Below are 26268 nucleotides of genomic sequence, written 5' to 3'. Positions count from 1 at the left end.
CATACTTTCTTCCTCCTGTTGTAATTAAAACACCATAAAAATTTGCAGCTGACTTGAGTGTTTCATTTAGGAATTACATAAGTGAATTCCTTGGCGACCTTAAATTAATATATATCAGTGTTTTAAAGTGATTTCAATATCACACTACCACACAGGACATTTAGATCTGGAGGGGTTTAGGTAGTTGTTATTAGATTAGAATTATCTAAATTCCCTTTTCACCTTCCTTTGATTAATAAATGCATCATCTATTCTTGATATTTAGTGATCTGTGTTTGTTACCTCAGGAGAGGCTTTGCCTGGACTGGGCCCATCAGACCACAGCTGGCCTTCCCAGTTTTTCTTCTGATACTGGCCTTTAATTAAACATCCCCAAAACCACCCTGACATTATAGTCCCCTCATTCCATAGTTACCTTATCTTTGCACCCTATTAGCACTGTAACCAACAGATCAGTGTCACCATTTTGGGGTTCTTAAACTGGATGGTAGGTTCTTTGAAAATCATTATAACTAGACATGCTCATTCCAAGTCACAATGAAACCATCATAGACCATCCAAATGTTTTATAAAAACAGACCTTGATTGCCTCACATGGTAATGCTAAGGTACTTCTCTTTTGCTTATGTTACTAATTCTCCTATGAGGCAGATTTTCACAGGACTTACATGGGTCAGGCATTGAGTAGTTTCTGGGGGAATGTGCCAATGGCAGAAAAGAGAAATTCGTGTCCAAAGTGATTTTTCTTTCCCTTACAAAATCTGTTTGATGGCTAGCTAGGCGGCTCAGTGGATTGAGAGCCAGGTTTAGAGGCAGGAGGTCCTGGAATCAAACATGGCCTCAGACACTTCCTTGCCCTGTGACCCTGACCAAGTCACATAATTCAATTCTCTGTCCCTAACCACTGTTCTGCCTGGGAACCAATACATGGTATTGATACTAAGATGGAAGATCAGGGGCTTCTTTAGTCAGAATTATCCACACACATAATTTTTTAAAGAGAGCAATATGAAAAACATTAATTGCTCATGGCTGGGATGAGCTAACATAATAAAAATTACAATCCTACCCAAATTAATTTACTTATTTAGTGCCATACCCATTGAACTTCCAAAAAACTTTTTTACTGAACTAGAAAAAACCATAACAAAGTTCATTTGGAAGAACAAAAGATCAAGGATATCCAGGGAAATCATGAAAAAAATACAAAGGAAGGAGGACTTGCAGTCCCAGATCTCAAACTATACTATAAATCAGTGGTCATCAAAACAATTTGGTACTGGCTAAGAGACAGAAAGAGGATCAGTGGAATAGACTTGGGGTAAATGACCTCAGCAAGACTGTCTATGATAAGCACAAAGATCCCAGTTTTGGGGACCAAAACCTACTTTTTTATAAAAACTGCTAGAAAAATTGGAAGACAGTATGGGAGAGATTAGGTTTGGATCAATATCTCACACCCTACACCAAGATAAACTCAGAATGGGTGAATGACCTGAATATAAAGAAGGAAACTATAAGCAAATTAGGCGAACACAGAATAGTATACTTGTCAGATCTTTGGGAAAGGAAAGACTTTAAAACAAAGCAAGAGCTAGAAAGAATCACAAAATGTAAAATCAATAATTTTGATTACATCAAATTAAAAAGGTTTTGTACAAACAAAATTAATGCATTCAAAATTAGAAGGGAAGCAACAAATTGGGAAACAATCTTCATTACAAAAACCTCTGACAAAGGTCTAATTACTCAAGTTTATAAAGAGCTAAATCAATTGTACAAAAAATCAAGCCATTCTCTAGTTGATAAATGGGCAAGGGACATGAACAGGCAATTTTCAGTTAAAGAAATCAAAACCATTAATAAGCGCATGAAAAAGTATTCTAAATCTCTTATAATCAGAGAGATGCAAATCAAAACAACTCTGAGGTATCATCTCACACCTAGCAGATTGGCTAACATGACAGCAAAGGAAAGTAATGAGTGCTGGAGGGGATGTGACAAAGTTGGGACATTAATTCATTGCTGGTGGAGTTGTGAACTGATCCAACCATTCTGGAGGGCAATTTGGAACTATGCCCAAAGGGTGCTAAAAGACTGCCTGCCCTTTGATCCAGCCATAGCACTGCTGGGTTTATAGCCCAAAGAGATAATAAGGAAAAAGACTTGTACAAGAACATTCATAGCTGCGCTCTTTGTGGTGGCAAAAAATTGGAAAATGAGGGGATGCCCTTCAATTGGGGAATGGCTGAGCAAATTGTGGTACATGTTGGTGATGGAATACTGTTGTGCTCAAAGGAATAATAAAGTGGAGGAGTTTCATGGAGCCTGGAACGACCTCCAGGAAGTGATGCAGAATGAGAGGAGCAGAACCAGGAGAACATTGTACACAGAGACTGACACACTGTGGTACAATCGAACGTAAAGGACTTCTCCATTAGTGGAATTGCAGTGATCATGAACAACTTGGAGAGATCTACAAGAAAAAACACTATCCAAATTCAGAGGAAACACTATGGGAATAGAAACACCAAAGAAAAACAACTGCTTGAAGACATGGGTTGAAGGGATATGGTTGGGGATGTAGACTCTAAATGAACATCCTAGTGTAAACAACAACATGGAAATAAGTTCTGATCAAGGACAAAAGTAATACCCAATGAAATTGCATGTTGGCCCGGAAGAGTAGGTGGAGGGGAGGGAGGGAAATAATGTGATTACTGTAACCAAGGAATAATGCTCTCAATTGACTTATTCAAATGGGAAAAAAATAAAATAAATAAAAAGAGCAATATGGGAAATTGAAGCTCAATTCCATTTCTCATTGAACACATTCCCTGTTATTAGGGAAGAATAAAATCCGTCTTTTACAGAGTCACTCGGAATTTACTTTGGTGACTGGTTTGGGGGCTAAAACAAGAAATCCATTTCCATCTCTTAGCAAAAGCAAACGAGCACAATGCTAAAACCCTCCCATTTTCCAATTGCATATCCATGTGTGAATGAACATTGTCACAGTATTCTGGTTATAAATAACAACAGGTGGTGCGCTGGACAGAGTCAATGCTCACTGAGGAATGGGGACAGAGAAACTCATACCAGACTGCCTGAGTCCACTGCCAGTGCAGGTGATCTAAAAACTGCCCAGCCCTCCCCACTGGAGGGCAATCCTTTGAGGTCTCCTTAACGGACTTCCCTGCTCCCTTTGCCACAACAGCTTTGCCAAATTGATCCTGCCTCCTCATAGCTTCCTCCCAATCAAACCCCCAGCTCAGAACTTGGCCTCCTATTTCACTGAAGATATTGAACATTTCCCAAGAGTTACTTCTCTTATCTCCTCATCTCATATGAATTAGATTCTTTCCCTTTTTTAGCTCAGTCTGTCATGAAATGGGATCCTTCTGCTTCATAAGGCAGCACAGCCATTTACATGCATAAACAATCTCATTCCATTCAACCTTCTCTCCAAGCAGACTCCACCATCCCCAGGCTTTCCCTCCTCTTCAATCTCTCCCCATCTCCTGGCTCCCTCCCCACTGCCACAGACAAAACCATGTCTCCCTGCTCACAAAAAGTGCTCACTTGAGCCACTCATCCCCACTAGATATTGTCCAATTTTCCCTGCCCTGTCATGGCTGAAAAGCTAGCGACAGCCATTCCCAGAGGCTGTTTCCGACCCCTTCTCTTACATACGGAGGCTGGTTTCTGGCTTCATTGCTCCACTGAGATGGTTCTCTCTGAAGTGACCATTCAACTCCTTCAGTCTGAACCAATGCCTTTTCCCAGTCCTCATTCTTCCTGATCTCTTGTAGCTTTTGATAGTTGCTGCCAACCATCCCCTTTTCTCTGACACTCTCTGGCCTTCCCTCTCCATTTTGGGGAGCGGATTCTCTCCTGGTTTCCCTCCAATCATGTCCAAGATTAAACTTAGTATCTGGCCCCCAGCACTTCCATCTTCTTCCTTTCCTATTACTACCCAAGGCACCATCCTTCCCATCATCCAGGTTCAGAAGCCACTCCTCATTAACTCTCTTAAACTCATACCCCACCCATTCCTATGGAATCCACCTTTGGAACCTCTCTTGGGTCTCCCCCTCCTCTACCACCAACAGGGCCACTTCCTTGGGTCAGGCCTCAAACACCCGATATCTGGAAGTATTGGAAGAGCCTCATGGTAGATCTGGCTGCCACATCCTCCAACCAGCTATCAAATTCATCTTCTTAAAGCTCTCCTCTAACTATGTCATTCTCTGACACAACCCCCCCCCCCTTCCAGCAATAAACTCCAATGCCTCCCTAGCACCAGCATCAAATATTAAATCCCCTGTTGGGCTATTCATTGTCCTATCTTTCCAATCTAATTTCACTTTATTCTATTTCCACATAGGCTGTAATCCAGAGGGAAGGGTCTACTTTCTGTTCTAGGAACAAGACACTCCATTTAAAGACTATGTTTTTCCAGTTGTCCCCCAGGCCTGCGCTGCTCCCTCTGGCTTCCCAAAGTCCCCACTAAAATATCAGCTTCTGCACTAAGTCTTTTTGAATGTGTATGCCCTGTGGCCTACTGATTAGCCCTCATTTCTCCTGGACCTAGTGAGTTTGGACAGAATTGTTGATATGTTTACCCCTTCATGAACTTTCCAAGAGCTGGGGTGTTCCTAGCCTTTCTGCCTATCCCTGGTCTTTACCTCCGATGCTTGCCTGGAAAAGAGCCTTAGTAAATGCTTTTTTTATTTGAAGATACACTAGGATGGAGCCCATATTGGATGGTCTCAGTCCTCTGACATGGGAAAGAGACTTACACAATCCAAAGTTCTCAAAAATTGACTTCTCAGAGGATCAGATTTTTATCACTTCCCCAGAATGAACTGAAAGATTATGGAACCCAACAACCCCATTTTATGGATGGGGAAACTGCTTCTCATATTCAGTTACTTGCTCAGGATCTCAATGCTTAAAAAGTCTGAAAAATAATCCCAAATCGTCTGGTCTGCCTTTCACTACAACCCAGAGGCATCTCTCATCATAACAGTTCTCATAAGGATTCTTTCACCTCTCTCACCAGGACAGAAGTTTCTTGGGCCCTCTGACTCTTGAATCTGACTCTTGAATCCATAGGGCTTTCCCTTACTGAAAGCAGGAGATCAAAGATTCTCTGGGAACTAAAAGTCCTGGCATGAGGAATAAGGACAGAATGACAAAAAAGAAAAACTTGTTATTTAGTCCTCACTCAGGAAAGGAGACATTGCAAGGAAGGACTACAGGATGGTTCCCAGGAATCCTCCAGGTTATTTTCCATGGTATTTAGTGTTCAGAACATTGAGGATTAGGTGGGGTAGAGAACATGCAATCAATTTAGAATTAGGAAAATTCCATCTTTTTGTACTTTCATAGAAGGATGCAGCTATTCTGTAGTTTGTATCATCTAGGAATTACAGGCAGCTTGTAATAATATGGAGGACTATATAGAGATAGGATTAACTTTTCCCTTGTCTATTTTTAGCTAATCATATCAAGAAGTTTAACCATTTACCATTAAGTATGAGAGTTCAGAGTCACTTACTAGAGTAAATGACAACTCCAAAGGCCACTGCTCCCCCCTTGGGCAGTGCTAGGCAAATTGAAACACTGCCATTGGTTTCAGTGAAGGAGGAGTCATTAGAAGGGACAGGAAGTGATGAGGAAAAAGAGGTATAAAAAGAGACCAACATGGTCTTGGATTTATTCCCTTCCTCACATTTGGAGAGATTGGTCCTGTGAATTCCTTTCCTGGCTTCTGGAGAGACTGATTGTGGAGATTCCTGCTTTGGCTTTGGAGGAGACTGCATTGATGGAATTCTGGCTGAAAACATCACTGGGATTTCTGGTTGAGAATTACTGGGTAATCCATGTGGAGAGACAGTCCTGGGGAAGTCCTGCTGGGTCAGAGCCTGGCTGCTCAGGAGAAGGTCTGGTAGGCTTATTAGAATGTCTATCTACATTTTCCCATTTTCACTCTTTCCATCTCTTTGTAAATAAAGCTGCTAACAGTTTCTTTCTGGCTCAGGGATAATATTTTGAATTGGATGACCACAACATTGAATTTATAATTCTATTATTTAGTCAAAACTCCAATTTAACTCTTACAACTAGGCATGTCAGAAGACACCAATTTCAATATGGCCTCAAATATTTATTAGGTGTGTGCCCCTGGAAGACTTGCCTCAGTCACCTTAAGTGTAAAATGGGGATAATAACAGCAATAGTACCTAACTTTTTTTGAGGGTCAAGTGAAATAATAATTATAAAGAAAGCACTTAACACAATGCCTGGCATAGACTAGGCATACATACTCATTTGCTTCTCTTCTTTTTCCTATATACTTTCTGGAATTTGGAGGAAAACCAAAGGCAGAACAAAGACATACTTGCTTTAATAGGCCTCTGGAAGTAAGAGTAGGAGCAGCATCTCACAAATTGGGCTTGTGAATAAAAAGAATGTTCAAAAGGCTAAACTCATCCAAAACAGGAATGGGTGGCCTTGGGAGGCAGTGGTTCCTGTTCCTGACAATCTCCAAGGAAAAGCTGTCTGAGCCATTTTCAGTGACTGTGTAGAAAAAAATTTATATCCAGGTAGACATTAGACAAAATAACTTCTGAGATTAATTCCCTGTCTGAGATGCTCTGTCACTGGTTAGAATTTTGCTCTGAAGACATCTAGAATCAGAAAGAGATACTTTTCAGGAACAGGAGCAACAGAGGAAACTCTCAGGTTCCTATCCCAAAATGCCAAGATCTTTTGTGAGAAAATCAGACAGCAAAAGGACCTTGTCTGTTGAACACAGAAGACCAGCACTTGGGCCTTTTAAAGAATTCATGAATGCCTGAAACCTGGCACCCTCGGGAAGGAATAAAGACACTCCTAGTGACAAGAGATTCAGAGGTATCAGGGAAAGTGGTTCTTACCCAGGAAGAGAGAGTTCTGAGCATTCTCCAGCATGACCTCCATATACAGCTCTTTCTGAGACTGGTCCAAGAGGCTCCACTCCTCCTGGGGGAAGTCCACAGTCACATCCTGGAATGTCACCAAATCCTAGAACATCCAAAATGGTAGGGTGTAGAGATTAAGACTTCAAAATTAATCTAGGCCAAACATTCTAAACCTCATCAACATAGAGGGTAAAAGTGAAACTCAAAACGGATTTGCCCAAAGTTCATTCTGTTTCAGAGAATCTGATTAAACACTTCAAATAATTATCATGAGAAACTGCTGTTGAGAATGTTGAGAAAAGCAGTTATTTTCTATGGGAATAAAGTCAGGAAGAGTCTTTCTGTGAATTGGTTCTCTCTATGGAAAAAGGGGAAAGTAGGCACTCTACCTGTGGGGTTTGGGTGTCTGTGGAGGAGAAAGAGAGAGCGGGATGTGAAATGTCTTCCTTTTCAGAACTCTCCTGAGTGATATGGTAGAGAAAATAATATGGAGAATTTATGATAAAGAAGCTAACAAGTCCTACATATGCTGGGGATGAGAGACTTCCCATGGTTTTTGAAGAAAAGGGCATGATCTGCTTAATTTCCCACAAGTCTGAAGGACAATTTTAAGTCAATTAACACTTAGAAGACTTTAAAGATATATTCACTATAAGCTGTAACTAGCTGAGCAGTACGGGACTATTTCTAGACCAGGGGAGAAGAGTTTTTGTCATGCCAAAGGCTTGAGATGGTTCTGGGTATGATGAGTCAAACCCAAAACAAACATGTTTTATGATAATCTGTGTCCATGTGGGATACATTTCAAGACATGCCATGCATGGCTGAAGGCAGGGTTAAAAACAGACACCCACTGACTCCATTTATATTGTGTTCTCTCTCCCACTTGGTGCTCTGAGGCCTCCAAACCCTCCTTTTCCCCCACAATGAAAGAAAATCACCTTTAAAAGTCAACAAGGAAAAAAAAGTGGTTATCAGAGAACTGCTGGGAGTCAAAACCCTAAAGAGTAAAAACACTGATTAAAAGCCCTGTAAAGATGAAAATTAACATTCAATAACTATTATATTTTAAAAGTTTATTAATAACTAAAGTAAAAAGAATTACCTAAACCACCCAGCCCTCTGGCGAAAGTCAGTTTCAGAACTTATAAACAATTACATGAAGATGCAAATGTAAACAAAGGGAAAAGCATTCTGGGTAATACAGAAAGGAATTTTGGATAATGTAGTTATTAAGAAGTTCAAGATTTTCCAACTATGCATTCCATCTAAGTCAGTGTTCTCTTCATCTTTCTTTTCATGTCCATCAAAAATGTAAACTACCACTCTTTTTAATTCCTTGAGCTACATATTAGCCTACTTTGGGCACTCTTAAAATAGGTATTAACCACCTTACAACTGTTTTTTTACAAATTATCTTCTTATTTGTCTAACATCTCTTTCCCTGGAGAGATCTAGGTCTACACATCTACCTCCCAGTTCAATAAGTCTATCCATAAACTGTGAGGAGTTTTCCTCATTTTTCTGCTTTAGATTTTCAAATTCAGTCCACACACAGGCCTCTCAGAGCAAGCTCTCATTGCTGTTATTTCCAGCATTCTTAGGATGCATTCCTAGCCAGACAGTTGTAAGTAATCTTCCTCTAAATTCAGGTCCCATTTAGGGTCTTCATATGGCCAATGAATTTCTCCCTCTTCCTGGGCCTGATTAACAATAAAAAGAACCTTATTTCTTTTTCTTTCCTTTAGCAGGGTGTGGAGGAAATTTTCCACATCAAGACAGGAGAGAGTAAACTGAGTGGTAACTGCTTTCAAATGCATTTATTTATTTAAAAACCCTCACCTTCCATCTTGGAGTCAATACTGTGTATTGGCTCCAGGGCAGAAGACTGGTAAGGGCTAGACAATGGGGGTCAAGTGACTTGCCCAGGGTCACACAGCTGGGAAGTGTCTGAAGTCAGATTTGAACCCATCTCTAGGTCTGGCTCTCAATCCATTGAGCTGCCCAGCTCTCCCCCACCCCCCTTCAAACTTATGTCTATAATGGACTCATCTTCAAAGGAAGGGCTTTTTCTTAGAATCTCTTAATATCTTGTGGAAAAATGATGCCTAGTGTTTACTATGTTCCCTCATTTATTATAATTGGTAACATCCCCTAGGGGGAATAGGCCTTTTTGTGATACTGGAGTGAGTGGTGGAGGGGCAGGAGAGGTAGAGGCATAGGGGAGAGTATAGGGGCAGAGGAGAGATGGGTTGGGTAGGAACAGGGGGCAGGGTGAGATGGGTCAGGTAGGGGAAAGGGGAGCTGGGCCAGGAGAGAAAGATTCAGGGCAAAGTGAGATTGAGCAGGGGCTGAAGTGGGGAGGAGACAATAGGGGAGTGAAAGGGTGGGGAGGAGAGGGGCAGGGGATGGGTCAGTGAAAGGGGAGGGGGCAGCGGAGGTAGGGGAAGATGAGGAAAGGGTGGGTTTGGACAGTGGGTGAGCAAACCTGAGTAAGGCAAGAAAGAAGGTGGCACTGCAAGAGCAAGAGTGGGCAGGGCAAGGATGGACAGGGTGAGGCAGAGACTGGGTAGGCTTCCATAGTCAGGTGGGTTAGAGATGAGAATTTTCCTTTTGAGTCCCGAGATTAATCAAGTTATCATTCTATTCTTTTTTCTTAGGGAGGAATAGATAAACTGCAAGGTATCCTATCAGTACAAGTACACACAGAATCATATTAAACAAAACATTCTGCAATGCAAGCCAAACCCAGTAATGCTCTCTGGGAATGAGAGGTGTTTGGGATAGGAGGGAAGCCGTACTTTCACAATGTGGGCCACGCTTTTGTCAAATAGAAAAAAACGCAGAACTATTAAATAGTCAAAATCACTCTTTAATCAGGGGGAAAGGGGGTTCCGTGCTACTAGGTTATGACAACAGAGCTGCTCCCCAAGACTGCAGAGTCTGGACGCCCTGGTCACTGACCCCTGGGAGTGCCACCGACTCAGGATGAACTCCGAGGAACAAAAGCATTCGGGGAACCTCTATACCCTTTGGGGAGTCCAGGGGCAGGGAAAGATGATGGACATCACTATGGCTCAAGGAAATGGGAGTGTTCAAACTACACTGACAGGATTCAATCAAGCTTGGGAAAGGAATCCTAGCTAGAGGCTGGGTGTAAGAGGAGGGGCTGCTTACAATGGATACTGAAGGATGGTTCCTGCTCAGGTGTGGATCTTCTTGGGAAAAGTTCTGATACAATAGGGGAGACGCCTAAAACAAAGAGGGTCCTTAGCATCTGCTTATCTCACCCAGGGTCCCCCACTCAATCTGAAACTTCTAACTTGGGATTCCCTTCAGGGTAGGTTCCCATAGGAAAAGGGAACAAGTACAAGCTTTGGGGTCTCTAATCTACAAGCTAGTCCTGAAAATTGGGGTTCATCAGATCTCACGAGGTAACAAGTTTGGGATTCCTCGATTCCATGTTGACACTCTCCAGCACCATCCTTGGTCACTTATTTATTTTTTAACTATTACGTTGCCTGCAGTTCTACTTCCTGTCTGTAGATGGTGGTACCCTACTGTGTACTGGCTAGGGGTTAGGGTCTCATAGGGTTAGAGGGTGGGATGCCCAAAGACTAGGAAGAAAATAATGGTGTGGGTGCAGACAGGGTCTAGTTTGCTAGCATTTGAATGAGGGGCAGGAAAAGCCTTAAACTGAGGCCAAAAGGTGGTAAGAAAGGTTTGGGAGAGGAAAAATGTAAGAAGAAGCAAAGGATTTACACTTAAGGCAAAATAAAACACACCTCCTTGTAGCTAAAACCACCCCTCAGGATACAGCCTGAGTTTCAGCTAAAAGGCTGGGAATAGTTCTCTCCTTTTCCCCTGCCCCCACGCTAAAAAGTCAGAGAACTTGTGCTTCCAAGTGGGCCTACAGCCTTGGGGATCTGGGACACTAAGTCTCAGGGGCACCTGCACTCTGAGGCTTTATTGGGGAAAGGCTTTGCAGAGAGCCCTTTCACTGAGTTGCCCTGAGTTGGGTGTAGAGAACAGGCTGTGGCCAGGTTCCCCTGCTGGGATTTTGCCCTCAGTAGATCCTGAAATGCTTCTCAGGATTAAGGGAGCAGCTCTAGAGATCTTGCTGCTGCTCTCCTCAACTGCCTGCCTCCCACTAAAGCTAAGGCTGGGGGGCAGCTGGGTAGCTCAGTGGATTGAGAGCCAGGCCTAGAGACACGAGGTCCTGGGTTCAAATCTAGCCTCAGACACTTCCCAGCTGTGTGACCCTGGGCAAGTCACTTGACCCCCATTGCCTAGCCCTTACCACTCTTCTGCCTTGGAGCCAATACACAGTATTGACTCCAAGACGGAAGGTAAGGGTTTAAAAAAAAAAAAAAGCTAAGGCTGAAGGCACCTGGGGCTCAGAAAAGACCTTAAAAAAAAAAAAAAGAAAAAGGACTCCCAGGTGGAAGACACTCTCCTTAAACGGGCTAGAAATTGCAGAGATCTGGGTTACACCTGGTTTTTGAGTCAGGAAATCAAAGCTTAATTCCCCAAACCTGGCTCTTTTCTGGGGAGGGTGGGGGAGCTAAAAGCTAAACTTGTTAAGCTCCCCCAATACTTAGACCCTTCTCACCAATCCAGAGTACTGGGCTGCAAAGTAGTTGCTTTGATCAATCCAGATAACTGATTCTTAGTGTTTGTTTTTGTCAATCGAACTTAGCTACTAACAAACTTACTTAAGGATAGTAAAAAGTGAAGAAACTGAAGAAAATGAGAGGACTCATAAAACTTCCATGGTCAGACAAATGGTAAGTTACAATTTAAATTATGAGGCTGCTGGTACCTTTATTACATCAAAGTACTGATAGTATAGAGGGAAATATAGGAAAGAAATTGAGTTGCCTGGCCTACCCACCCTATCTGTCATTCTGATGGAATGAAGCTCACCACAACAAGGGTTCCCTCAGGTCCAATCTCCAGTCAGAAGAGCGTGAGAGAGAGACCAGAGCCTTGGTCTTGCCTTTATAAGGAGTTTTCCCCACCCACTAGCTCTCCCACATCACATTTCAGGAACCAATCATAGTTCCTTAATTTGCCTGGAACAGCACAGAAAGGAAGGGCTTGTGGGATCAGTTTCCCATCTGTTGGTTTCAATTCCCTTTCTCTGAGGGCCTGTCTATCCCTGTATATGTTAAGATTAAAATTTTAGGCTACCAAACTGTGGCAGGTAAACATTAGTTTTACTCTAGAAGTATTATATTTTTAGAGGTTTATTAAGGATTAAGGATTTAAGAAAATACAAGAAAGCATGTGCCTAGGTGGGCCGAGAGGCCCATTCAATTTCACTTACATCATGAGAGACGCCTCTGCTTGGAAGTGGAAATAGGAAGGGTGCCAGTAGGCTTTACAACCAGTTTAAATAGAAATTTTTTATCTTGCCCAGGTGAGGATCTCAGTGAGATTACAAAACATTCTGGGAAGTGGCCAAGGACTTCTGGGGATTGGAGTCTGGGGTTCAAATCTCCATTTTTACATTTCTCCGTGTGATCGTTTGGGAAGGACTTCCCCAAAGGATCATGAAAACAATCAATTTAAAGATTACAATAATTTGAGGATAAGAAAAAAATATATAAAGGGTTTAAATTTTTTTCCCTTAATTTTTCCCTTTTTTCGTTTCTTTGTTTTTTTTTATTTTGTTTTTGTTTTCCTCTTGATTTAACTCACACACCCCCATAACTAAACCTTGCATCCTCAGCTGAACTCGGTGTTTTTTCAACACTTTCTTCAGGGGGGAATTGTATTTTCATAAAATTCAAGATTTAAATTTTGTTCAAGATAGATCTTCAGAGAAGAAACTTGCTAACTAACTGAATCCAAAGAATGAACTGTTTGCAGAAAGATACCTAAATCCTTACACTACAGGAAGATCCAGAATGAACCTTGGGGTGTGATTGATTGAACATTTTTTTGAATGTACACTCTTATGCCAAAGGGGACTGCCCCCTAGTTGGCTTTTGTCAATGCGCCCAGCAAAACATTGGTTTGCTATCTCTCTCTTTCTCTCTCTCCTCTATTTCCCCTTATCTACAACTATTGTAGTTTTCCTCTTGTGACAAGGAAATCACTTTTAAAGACTGATATATATATTAATTTAAGGTCGCCAAGGAATTCAGCTATGTAATTCCTAAATGAAAACTCAAATCAGCCGTCAGCCTTTTATAGAGTTTAATTACAAACAGGAGGAAGAAAGGAATTAGAGAGAGAGAGAGAGAGAGAGAGAGAGAGAGAGAGAGAGAGAGAGAGAGAGAGAGAGAGAGAGAGAGAGAGAGAGCGCGAAAGGGGAGAGAAGGGAATAGGGCTTAAATACCCCCTCTGTTTAGGCTGGGCCAAAAGGCCCAAGCCCTTAGATAGCTGGGGCAAAGAAAAGAGATCAGTCCCTATTACTCACGTGACCAAAATGGAGAAACAGTCTCAAAGGCCCCCACCTTCAGCTTCCTTCAGAGCAAGCTTCTCAGAGCACACTCCAACCACTCAGACAAACTCCTCAACCACCCACCTGAGTCTTCAGACCCCTCTATCTTTAAGGAAACCATCCAAGTTCCCTCCCCTCAGTTCTCCCATCTACCAATCACTGTCCATCAATTTCCCTGTGCCAATGGAGGCTCTAGCTTAACCCAGGACCGCCCAGAGGTCTCTGGCTTTGCACATGTCTCTTGAAGGTCATATTTTCAAATAATTAAATCTTTGATCCTTTGCTACAGCCCTTCCTAAATCCTGTTAACCTGAGTAGGGTAGAGATTGGAATAATTAAATTTTGATCTATGCTGCAGCCCTTCCTAAATCCTGTTAGGACTGAGTAGGGTGGAGATTGATTCCAAGTATCTCCATTGTATCAATTCTAAAATCAATCATGACTCAAAGAAATTCCTGTTCTATGCTTAAGCATAGGTCAAAGTCCTTTCCATTGTTCAGCAAAAGGTTTCTGTCCTAAAGTAATCTTAAGAAGGGAGGAGGAGGAACCTCCCATGCCAATGGGGTTCACATTCCAATAGACTATCAGTAAGAAATTTTCCAAGTATGAAATTTCCCAATGGTGAAATTTCCAACATTTATAAGTCTAAGGAATTTTAAGGTTTACACTCTTAGAGGGTAAAATTTTGTATACACCTGCAGTTAGAATTTTTTTTTGGGGTGCAGGATGCTTATGTTTAGTGATCAATTGGGGAGACTAGTCCTCCAATCATCATCAGGGGGGATTGTGATTTTAAAAATCTCTATCTTGCTTGGTCTAGCAGCCAAAATTGTGCACACCCACACTACATGGGCATGTGCTAGTCAATGGCAAATCAGAAATAACTAACTGCCCACCTGGGCTGTCCCAAGCCAAGATTGAGCCACCATTGGCACATGTGAGGCGCAGGAAGTGAGGTAGAGAACAGCCTCTGGAGTTCACTCACTTTCTGTGGACAAGGCTAAGTGCCAGTTCATTCTAGGAGCTCAAGCAAGGAGGAGGCCTGCAGGCAGCTTTCCTTCAGATCGGTCACGTGAGTCAAGGGGCTGATTCTCTTCTCTACCTTGGCCTACCAGGCCTAAACTCCCTCTGGCTCTGCCAGAAGGTTGAGTTAACCTTTGTCCTTTTCCCCTTCTTTCCTTCTCTCCCTCTCCTTTCTTACTCCCGTTGTAATTAAACCACCATAAAACTCCATTCTGATTTGAGTGTTTCATTTAAGGAATTTCATAAGTGAATTCCTTGGCGACCTTAAATCTATATATATCAGTCTTTAAAAGTGATTTTAATATCACACATATCACAATGGTAAAGGATCTCCAGGTCCCTGATTGATAACATCAAAACAAAGGGAGGGGAATTCCCTTCTCCCACCTAATTCATGAGGTCTCTCTTCAGTGAAGATTTTCTGACATGAAACAACTGTGGAGCTTCATGTGAAAGCCTATCTGAATTGATAACATCCATAAGGATACTCTCCAAATGTGGAAGCTCTGATGTTTAGCAAGATTACTCCTCACTGTGAAAGCCTTTCTACAATGTCTAATTAGGTTCATATTCAGTGTGGATTCTGATGTGCAGCAAGAGAGACCTTTCATGTAAAACCCTTTCCACATTGTTTACATTCATAATGTGTGGAGTGGAAATTGAGGGGACCCTGAAATCTTCAAAGTACACCTTCTTTAACCACTATTTAAAAAATACCAGAAAAACCATCACTTAAGATACAATGCTTTATTGAGAGAAAATGTGAAGCACTAGCTCAGGTTATTGACCTAAGACAAATATTCCAAAAAGTCATAGAAGAATCTCTTCTTTATAGGAGAATGCTGATACAATCAAGCCTTTGTGAAGGGATTATAACATTTTTACAGTGGTTGAAATCCAGAAATAAAGGACAGGATTATTAAGTTAAATAGTTTTATAGTGATTACAATCAAGGAAATTTGCATTTAAAGGAAATGATCAGGAAGGTGGAAACAAATACAAAGAAAAAAGGGAAGGGGGACTGGATTATCTGGGAGGGGATGAGGTTTTACAATGGGTACTCAAGTATTGAGTATCATTCCAACAATTGGGCTTGACTATCTGGGGCAAGCCTTTGATACAATGGGAAGAACTTCGAAGACAAAAGGGTACTTAAGATTTGATTATGGGATACTTTGGGGGCTAAGAACAGCCAACACTGTCAGGCTATAAAGCTTCTGTCTTACAGGGAGAAGGGTGTGCATAGGATAATCTTGTCTTGAGGGTAGCTTGATGGGGGGGGTGTCTTGGGTGGGGGAAGGAACCAGTTTCACTAACTTAGACACTAATAAATATTACCTTAAGGATAAGACACTAGTTTTTCACTTCACACAAAAAGGTTTCTCTCCAATATGGATTCTCTGATGTGCAGCAAGATTGCTCCTCTGTGGTAAAGCTTTTCCATTCTATTTACAGACATAAGGTTTTCTTTCCACTGTGGATTCTCTGATGTGCAGCAAGTTTGCTCATCTGTGTGAAAGCCTTTCCACAGTATTTGCTTTCATAATATTTCTCTCCTGTGTGGATTCTCTGATGTCTAGCAAGAGGGCCCCACTGTGTGAAAGTCTTTCCACAGCGTTTACATTCATAGGGTTTCTCTCCAGTGTGGATTCTCTGATGTACAGCAAGGGAGCCACTCTGTGTGAAAGTCTTTCCACAAATTTTACATTCATAAAGTTTCTCTCCAGTGTGGATTCTCTGATGTCTAGCAAGATTGACCCTCTCTGTGAAAGCCTTTCCACACTGTTTACATTCATAAGGTTTCTCTCCAGTGTGGATTCTCTGATGTCTATCAAAAGAGCACCTATGTGTGAAAGCCTTTCCACAGTGTTTACATTCATAAGGTTTTTCTCCAGTGTGGATTCTCTGATGTCTTGCAAAAGAGCAACTATGTGTGAAAGCCTTTCCACAGTGTTTACATTCATAGGGTTTCTCTCCAGTGTGGATTCTCTGGTGTTCAGCAAGATGGCTCCACTGTGTGAAAGGCTTTCCACAGTGTTTACATTCATAAGGTTTCTCTCCAATATGGATTCTCTGATGCTTAGCAAGATGAGTCTTCTGTGTGAAAAACTTTCCACAGTGTTTACATTCAAAAGACTTCTCTCCAGTATGGATTCTCTGATGTCTAGTAAGTGGACCCTTCTCTGTGAAAGCCTTTCCACACTGCTTACATTCATAAGGTTTCTCTCCAGTGTGGATTCTCTGATGTGCAGTAAGAGAACCCTTCTGAGTGAAAGTCTTTCCACACTGTTTACATTCATAAGGTTTCTCTCCAGTATGGATTCTCTGATGTGCAGAAAGATGGCCTCTCCATGTGAAAGCCTTTCCACAGTTTTTACATTCATAAGGTTTCTCTCCAGTGTGGATTCTCTGATGTGCAGTAAGAGAGCCCTTCCGAGTGAAAGCATTTCCACACTGTTTACATTCATAAGGTTTCTCTCCAGTATGAATTCTCTGATGTAGAGCAAGATGGCCCCTCCATTTGAAAACCTTTCCACAGTGTATACATTCATATGGTTTGTCTGCTCTGTGGATTCTCTCATGTGCAGCAAGCTCAGAGTTCTGACTGGAAGGTCTCTCACTTTTATTACCCACAGAAACCATTTTGACAATTTTACTTTTTGGATGTCTAATGAAGTCTAAACTCCAGCCCAAGCCCATACCCTCCAGGTTACCTTGAAACATGGGCATTTCCACAGGCTTCTCATTCCACTCAACAAGTCCTACTTCTTCAGGATAGCATTTCCTGTATTCACTATCCTGAAAACAGTTATTTCCTGAGGTCAATGTTGTATATTGATTTCGAAATGGATATTGGCTGAATTTCTCTCCAGTCTCATCAAATTGACAGTCACTCTTTGGATTTTTATTTACCTTGATATTAGAGTCACGGATTTCTCTCAAAATGAAGTGATAGGGACTCTCATTCATGCATCTCTGGGAGCCAAATCCTTCCAGAAAAAGGTTCAGCTTTGTAGACATCTTCATTTCAAAATTAGTTTCTGCCTCTGAAGAAAACAAATAATATCAAAACAGAAGGAAAGAGAACACAAACACACAGAGCAATATAAGTTCCTTCCTTTGATGGCAAAAAGTAAACTGGTTTTTATTCTATTTCTCCAGGCCAAAAGGAATTTTCAGACTTAAAAAAGCAGAACAAGTCTTTGGATACAGTATTTGGTCATGTCTGCAAGATGGATGATTTTACAAATACTTTTACATACAATAACAACGAAACCTAACAACGGACCTGTGATATGTGCAGACACAAGATTCTCATTATACTTTGAAACTCCTATCATGAGTAAAAAATGCAAGTAGGGCCTGCCCAACTTCTTGGCAGCTACTCTACAACTCAAACCCTATGCCTGAGCATGCCTTATCCACAAAATTGGACAGTGTTTCTCCTTTGCCCTTTCTATCTTTCCTAAAAAGTAGTCACATCTGTTATTCTTATAATTTTGTGAATCTCAGGTAACCCTCCGGATATTCTTTTCTCATAATTTTGGATGCACTATCACATGGTTATTCTTGGTATATTTTATATGCCAAACTGAGAAAGAACTTCTTTTTTTTACTCTTATGCAGTTCTGATTCTGAAAGAGGAATATAAGTTTTCTTCTTTACTCTACAAATGCAAAGCTATGATATTTAGTGCAGACATACTCTTATTTCATGATCTACCATATACATTATGTCTCATACTCTATTCTGAATCTATCATACATCTCTCAGGAAATGAACATCATGATTCACCATTGGTCTTGTGAATTTTAGTTTCAGTTAACCCTGATTAGTGTTTAGAAATTCTAGGAATCAGGAATGTATACACCCTTACTTAAGGATCAAGTGTTGAGGAGGATGGCCTATGACTGACATGTGCTAGGAAGTGACAAATTAGAAACAACTGACAGATCACCTGGGCTGTCCTAAGTCAAGTTTAAGCTACGATTGGTACATGTGAGATGCAGGAAGTGATGTACAGAACTGTCACTTCCTCTCTCCTGGCTCTCTCTCCCAGAGACGTTGGGCTCGGCAGCATAGGGAGCTCATGGAGGCATTCTTAGCATCCTTGGAGAGTGGTTTGGCTGATTCCTCCTTTCCTTTACCTCCTAAAGTACTATCATCCTAGGTTACCCCTTATCTTGGAGAAGACCTCATGGCTGGTAGCCAAGACTTAGAAGACTACTTAGCCAAAGCCTCTGAACTCCTGCCTGGCTCAGTCTGGGCTGGAGCAGTTTAAATTTTCTTCCCTCTATTGTAATTAAACCACCATAATAATCCCAAACTGACTTTAGTATTTTATTGGAATTGAATTAATCCCTGTTGACCACTAGTATATATTCAATCAATAACACTTATTTTACCCCTGATAGTCTGCCAGTGGCCCAGTGTAGCACTCCCTTCACTATAACAGATAAAGGTCTTCTGGGATAACAAACCTCATGCATCTGCTTTTCCCTCACTCACCTGGACAAGAGTTTCTTGGGCCTTTTTGCTCTAGCAGCCATGGTGTTTTCCCTTGCTGAAAACAGGAGATAAAAATTTCTCTAGGAACTGGAAGACCTGGGCATAAGAAAAAATAAAGGGACTGGTAGCAAAAAACAAAAAAAAAACATAGACTTTTAAACAAAAGAGGGCATATAAGTAAGACCTACAGAATGGTTTCGATTCTATTCACTGTTGGAACATATGCAGGAAGGCAGAGATGATGAAATTCATCTGAAATCAGAAAATTCCATATTCATATACCTCTTGTAATAGAAGGAGAGATACATTCCACAAACTCCACTATCCAGAAATTAAAGGAAGCTGATAGTGAAGGGTTAGGAGATCAGAATTTGGAGTGAGAAAAGCAAATTTAACTTAGCTTCACAGAAGTGACAAATGGGTGATGCTGGGCAAGTTATTTAACCTCTGTTTGCCTCAGTTGCTTCAACTATGAATTGAGGACAATATGAGCATCAAATTCATAGTAATGATCTTAAATGAATGGACTTCTTTACTCAGGAAAGGAGATACATGAGTTGGTATTTTGAAAGGCTTATTCCCTTCCTTTTCATTCTTATCATGTGGCCTGCAATTTGAGTAAAGAATGAAGGAGAAATCAGGATAAACTTGCTAAACCTGGCAAAATTAGAGGCTATGCGCTACTCTTTTATATTCCATTGGAAATTTTATTTTCATATTATTTATTTTCATAAGTGAATTATCATAGAAAACCACAACTTCTAAACAAAAGCCCAAACAAACAACAGAAAAATTGTATGCTTTCACTTGCATTCTAAGTGCAGCAGTTCTTTCTCTGGAGGCATTCTTTGTCACAAGTCCCTCAGAATTCTACTGGATCATTGTATTGCTTAGTATAGCCAAGTCTATTACAGTTAATCATTCCACAATATTACTGTTACTGTGCACAATGTTCTGGTTATGCTTAATTCACTCTGCATCACTTCATATAGGTCTTTCCACCTCATTCTGAAATCATCCTATTCATCATTTCTTACAGCACAATAGTATTCCATTACCCTCATATTCCAGAAGTTGTTTATTCATCAACTAATGTTCCTTCAATTCACAATTCTTTGCTACCACCAAAAGACCAGGTACAAATAGTTTCCTACAAGCAGGTCCTTCCCATCTTTTTCTGATCTCTCTGGGGTACAGACCTAGTAATTATTACTGATTAAAAGGGGGCAGCCCTGTTTTATAGCCCTTTGGGAGCCATTCCAAATTGACCTCCAGAATCCATGAATCAGTTCACATCTCCACCAGCAATGCATTAAGTGTTCCATTTTGCCACATATACTCCAACCTTTGTCATTTTCCTTTAGTGCACAATATGTTAGGGCTGAGGTGGTACCTCAGAGTTCTTTTAATTTACTTCACTAATCATGAAGGATTTAAAACTTTTTTCATATGATAAGTGAGAGCTTTGATTCCTTCATCTGAAAACTTCTTATTCATAACCTTTGACCATTTGTCAATTGGGGAATGACTTGGATTCTTATTAATTTGACTTTTTTTTTTTTTTAATGAAAAGAGGACAGGAGAACTTGGGGCAGAGATCAGCACTTTTAATGAAGACATTCCCTTAATGGAAGATTCAAAGTTAACAGGGGAAATGTTCCTTACCTACAATGAGTAGATTCTGCACATTCTCCAGCATGACTTCCCTGAACAGCTCTTTCTGAGAATGGTCCAACAGGCCCCACTCCTCCTGGTTGAAGTCCACAGCCACATCCTTGAATGTTATTGACTCCTAAACCAGCAAAAGTCACAAGTCTTAGAACTGAACCTTCAGAATTCATCTAGTACTACTCTCATTCAGGGTCTGGAGGACACTGAAGCACACAAGGGATTTACTCAAACTCCTACTTTGAAGAGTATCAGAGCCAGCACTGGAGACCAGCATTGGCAGCCCAAAGAACAAATCATAGAAACAATAATTTCATTGAAGAAAATGACAATGATGAGACATCCTTTCAAAATATATGGGATGCAGCCAACGCAGTACTCAGGGGGAAATTTATTTCCTTGAGTTCATATATAAACAAATTAGGGAGGGCAAAGGTCATTGGATTGGGCATGCAAACTGAAAAACCAGTAGCTGTTCTTGAAGAGTCTTACTGGAGGTATTTTGGGGTCCCAAAAGGAATAATACCTCCCAACCAGATAGGGTCTTTCTCAGATTCCAAGAAAACTGCCTTCCTCCTTTACTGCCCATGCTGGAAGACCTTTGACAGTTCAGAGTTCTAACCCCTTTAGAACTTTAGAACCAGGCTTCTTTCTCTCTCTGACCCTCGTCTGCTGCTCTTCAGCTGATCTCTCCTTCAGCCTGGCTTCTCATTGCAAACCCCTGGATCACTCTTTCTTACATTACATGGGTTTAACTCTTGCTTTATTCCCCACAAGATCCTCCAAGTGAAGGTCCTCCAGTGGAAGGTTAAGGAGCCCTGCCTAGGCTGAGCCAGTTGCCAGAGCAAATTTTTAGCTTGTTAATTTAGATAATTTCTCTACTCTCTTTCACATTTCTCTACTTTACTCTTTACCTCTATTTTGTAAATAAAGTTGTTAAAAAGTCATTTTGACTTGAGTTATATCAGTGACCACATTCTCTTATATATTGAGTTAAACCATTATTTTTAACCTTTACACAATTCAACATTAATTTTCTAAAACACAATATTTATGAAAAACAAGGGATCTAAGCCTAGCCCTGTAACTACAGAAACCTGGGGATCAAGAATCAAGAGAAGAAGATAAGAGGCTGACTGAGGAATAAGTGACAAGCTAGTAGCCAGATCTGACAATAACACGCCTCTTGGCAGGGCTCTCCTACTTTTCCAATCTCCTACATCAAAAACACAGGATATGCTTGGTATTAAAAACTTCCATTTCACCTCTTCCTTTCCCATTCCCTATTTTTCAGCCTGGAATTCCCCAGGAACCTCCAAGAGAGGAATAGTCTGAGGAAAGGTTGAGTTTCCAAGCATGGGAAGACAATTCCTTAGACCCTCAATACAATCTAGAAATCTTAAACCCTACAGGGGCCAATCCACTGTCCTTGATACTCATCTGGGGGCTATTCCACCCCCCTGCAATGGCTTTTTCCATCCCCATTACTACATTATATGTAACATTCTTCAATAGATATCTTCATGTCTGGAGAGGAAGGGGTCTGAGCTGCAATTCTTTGGGTCAGAACCAGCATTCCTTCTAACACAACAAAACTTACTTTCCCACAACAGGAGCAGGGGCAGAGAAGAGCCTCTGGAGGCAGGTCTGGGAGGGAGAGTTGGTCCTGACATATGTGAATACCCTCTGAGTTCAGACAGAAAAGATGAAGCTCAGTGGAAAGGGTAGCTATGAGAAACAGACAGCAAAAGCTCTTCCTTCAGATAGAGCTAGAACCAGAATGCAGAAAGATGTCAGCCTCAAAGGAAAGCAGAGGAATCTGGGCTCAAAGGGAAGAATGCAGAGAAAAGAAGACAACTTCCTGTTTGGAATTCCTCTAATCTGGGTGGTTCCTAGCAGTCCTCACTGCCCCACCTGCCCTACCATAGAAGTTCCAAGATCACACTGTCCTCTAATAGTACAAGAGGCCAGGACCTAAGGAGCCTGCCTGCTTCTCTGCCTCAAGTTTTACCCTCTATTATCTGGAATGCCACTGCCACTAGAATAAGCCCTCTTCAGCCTAGACTTCTTCCATGTATCCAAACCACCCCAGGGCTTGATATTCCACCTGGGCAGCCACCTATAAGGCTGGTCACCCTGAGACCTCCCACCCTTACACTCCTTCCCCCTCCTCTGTTTTGGTCAAATACTTTATTTAAGGTAATTAAGCCAAGAATAAAATCCCAGGCAGAATTCTTTAAAATGCCTTCTCACATGGACTAAAGCCCCACAACTGCATTATCATATTCAATTTCTTCTACATGCCAAAAGGACAGAGCACATCTTCAGTTTGCTTTTTCTTTTAAAACCCTCACCTTCCATCTTAGAATCAATAGTATACATAATTGGTATATATAGGCAGAGTGGTAAGGACTAAATATTGGTAGTTAAGTGACTTGCCCAGAGTCACACAGCTAGGAAATGTCTGAGGCCAGAGTTAAACCCAGGAGCTCCCATCTCTAGGATTGACTCTCAATCCACTGAGCCACCTAGCTGCACCCCATCTTCAGTTTTTAAGTCTAAAGTAAAGAAATACCCCTCTAAAGAGTCCCCCTCAGAAGCCACCTGCAGCTTCCACTGACCACGAATAAAGTTTGGCTTTTCCCCTCAGAATGATGGTCCTGGAAAACTCCCAGAACACCATGTATATAGGGGCAGCCAGGGGGAGGACAAGCAGTGATCCGGCCCCTGAAGAGGCCCAGCTCTGAGTTCTGCTGGCTTCCAGCCTGGGGGAGCTTGGTCAGGCCTGAGGAGGGGCTGCACTCACCTGGGAGGGGGGCCTCGGGGTCCCGGGGGCCATTCCGCGGGGCCACCCTGGGGTGCTTCAGGGGGTGGCAGCCCCAAGAAGGGGAGACTTCCTCTGTGTGCGCCTGGGGGGAGGAGAGAGGGAGAGGGCTCAGAGGGGCTCCCAGCCTTTCCCTGCCCTCAGGGGAGACTCTCCACCCTCCCAGGGGGAAACCCAGGGCCTCAGGCTGGGAAGGGCCTTGGACTGGCCAGGAAGAAGCCCCTCCCCCCCTCGGCCACCATCTGTGGCTTCACTCCACTTTGAAACTGCACTGGGTGGACTGAGGGAGACTCCTAGGAGGGGTTACTGGGTGGTGGGGGTGGGGGTGGGGAGAGCGTGTTGGCATTTCCTCAGTGCCCGAGATCAGAGCTCCTAACATGGCAGGTGGGCTCGGGCAGATACCTCCGCCCCTCCTCCCGTCCCCCCCAGCTGCCTCCTGTTCTCGCCGCGGGAGGGGCCATTCCCGCCACTGGAGGAGGGCGAAGCCCCGCCATGGCTCCCCGTCCAGACAGAGCTGCCGGACACTTCCGTGTTGGTCCCTTTTCTGAGGTCCTTCAAGGTGCTGGACTGACAGGGACACACTGAGGCAGCCCCTCCCCCCACAGCGAGCCTTTGCACTGGGGCCCGGGGCTCCTGCCCCGCCTCTCTTGGTACACATGCGCACACGACCACCACCACTTCCAAAGCTCCCAGAACGGGTCCTCCCGGGTGGTCCCAAGCCCAAAAGTTAGGGAGCAAAAACGCTCAGCTGATAAAGCGGGAGCCGGGGCCGCGCCTGCGCACAGACACCCCCTCCCCCTCTCACCCAGAAATGGTCGGAGAACCACAACTGTCCACCTTCCAGGAGCTGAGACTGCCCACATGACATTCCCAGCAAGCTTTGGGGCGGCCACAAAGGGAGGTGGCAAGACTAGCGTGACGTCAGAGCCAAGGAATTCTGGGAAGCGGAGTCTTCCACAGCCACCGGACTTCCTGCCAGGAAGTCATGACCGAGGCCTTCTGGGAAATGGAGTCCTCCCGCCTGGCCCCTGGGTTTAGAGCCCTGGTGGGGGGAGGGCTAATCACAAATTGTCCCCAAGCAGGCTGCAGCCTTTTTCCCCTCCCCCATTTCCCCTCCGGCTCTACCCTGCTGCTTCTGTACACTGCAGGCTGCCTCAGGATAGAGTCTGGCACACAACTGGGGCCTAATACGTGTGTATTGATTAACTGATCAGGGAATGGATCCATCCTCCCCCAGGACCTGATGAGGGGTGCTAGGATTCCCTTCTGACAGAGAAGGAAACTGAGGCACAGGGCAGCAGCTGACTCTCTTCCAGGGAACTCTCTGACCTTCCTGCTGCTCTTTATGCTTTGGGGGGACCCCGGGGCTCCCCAGAGGAGGGGCCAACCCTCTCCCCAGAGGAGGCATCAGGTGACTCAGGGGCTGCCCTCCTGGGCTTGGAACCCTCAAGATCTGGGCTCAGACCTGGCCTCAGACATGGCCCTGCTGGAGGAGCCTGGCCAAAGCCCTTCCCAGCCTTTGCCTCAGTTTCCTCCATGGTGAGATCCAGACAATTAAGAACCAGAGCTGGGGACTGTGGGGAAGCTGGTCCAGAGGGGGTCTGGGGGGAAACAGAGCTGCACCCTCCAGGTCTCTTCAGACTCTGGGCCAGCTGAGGAGGGTCTCCAGCAATACGCCCAGCCCACAAGTCCCCCAAAATCCTTCAGAGACCTTGGCAAGGCCCAGGAACTCTCCTCCTGCCCTTGAGGAGAAAACAGAAGGTAGCAGTAATGAGAAACCTCTGTTGAGAATGTTGAGAAAAGCAGTTATTTTCTATGGGAATAAAGTCAGGAAGAGTCTTTCTGTGAATTGGTTCTCTCTATGGAATAAGGGGAAAGTAGGCACTCTACCTGTGGGGTTTGGGTGTCTGTGGAGGAGAAAGAGAGAGCGGGATGTGAAATGTCTTCCTTTTCAGAACTCTCCTGAGTGATATGGTAGAGAAAATAATATGGAGAATTTATGATAAAGAAGCTAACAAGTCCTACATATGCTGGGGATGAGAGACTTCCCATGGCTTTTGAAGAAAAGGGCATGATCTGCTTAATTTCCCACAAGTCTGAAGGACAATTTTAAGTCAATTAACACTTAGAAGACTTTAACGATATATTCACTATAACCTGTAACTAGCTGAGCAGTACGGGACTATTTCTAGACCAGGGGAGAAGAGTTTTTGTCATGCCAAAGGCTTGAGATGGTTCTGGGTATGATGAGTCAAAGCCAAAACAAACATGTTTTATGATAATCTGTGTCCATGTGGGATACATTTCAAGACATGCCATGCATGGCTGAAGGCAGGGTTAAAAACAGACACCCACTGACTCCATTTATATTGTGCAGTTGGCTCTGAGGCTTTCAATTCCTCCTTCCCCCCACAATGAAAGAAAATCACCTTTAAAAGTCAACAAGGAAAAAAAAAGTGGTTATCAGAGAACTGCTGGGGGTCAAAACTCTAAAAAATGAAAACACTGATTAAAAGCCCTGTAAAGATGAAAATTAATATTCAATAACTATTATATTTTAAAAGTTTATTAATAACTAAAGTAAAAAGAACTATCTAAGCCACTCAGCCCTCTAGCGAAAAAGAATGTCAGTTTCAGAACTTATAAACAATTACTTGAAGATGCAAATGTACACAAAGGGGAAAGCATTCTGGGTAATACAGAAAGGAATTTTGGATAATGTAGTTATTATTAAGTTATTAAAGATATTCAAGCTTTTCCAACTATACATTCCTAATGAACATCTCCACTAAGTCAGTGCTCTCTTCTTTCTTTTCATGTCCATC

At 42.7% G+C, this 26268-nt stretch overlaps 1 protein-coding gene across 3 annotated transcripts; it reads right to left on the bottom strand.

Moving 5' to 3' along the window:
• Window positions 1-24680, bottom strand: LOC103102622 (zinc finger protein 30 homolog). Of its 3 annotated transcripts, XM_007492411.3 has the most exons (7): window positions 24249-24680; window positions 23426-23528; window positions 20617-20743; window positions 18952-19047; window positions 17356-17489; window positions 6945-7071; window positions 1-6695 (listed from the first exon to the last, which is right to left on the bottom strand). In XM_007492411.3, the coding sequence occupies exons 2-7, from the start codon at window positions 23456-23458 to the stop codon at window positions 6673-6675; spliced, it is 540 nt and encodes a 179-aa protein (XP_007492473.1). In that variant the 5' UTR covers window positions 23459-23528; window positions 24249-24680; the 3' UTR covers window positions 1-6672. The 3 variants fall into 3 exon arrangements, with proteins under 3 accessions (XP_007492473.1, XP_056681516.1, XP_056681517.1); XM_056825538.1 differs by lacking the exons at window positions 1-6695; window positions 6945-7071 and having other exon boundaries at window positions 15175-17489; window positions 24249-24676; XM_056825539.1 differs by lacking the exons at window positions 1-6695; window positions 6945-7071; window positions 24249-24680 and adding an exon at window positions 23846-24242 and having other exon boundaries at window positions 15175-17489.
• Window positions 24681-26268: the final 1588 nt, after the last annotated feature.

This window comes from Monodelphis domestica, chromosome 4, assembly GCF_027887165.1.
Source record: "Monodelphis domestica isolate mMonDom1 chromosome 4, mMonDom1.pri, whole genome shotgun sequence".
Lineage (NCBI taxonomy): Eukaryota > Metazoa > Chordata > Mammalia > Didelphimorphia > Didelphidae > Monodelphis > Monodelphis domestica.
Note: the sequence above shows the minus strand (reverse complement) of the source record. Positions and strands in the feature narration are given on the sequence as shown.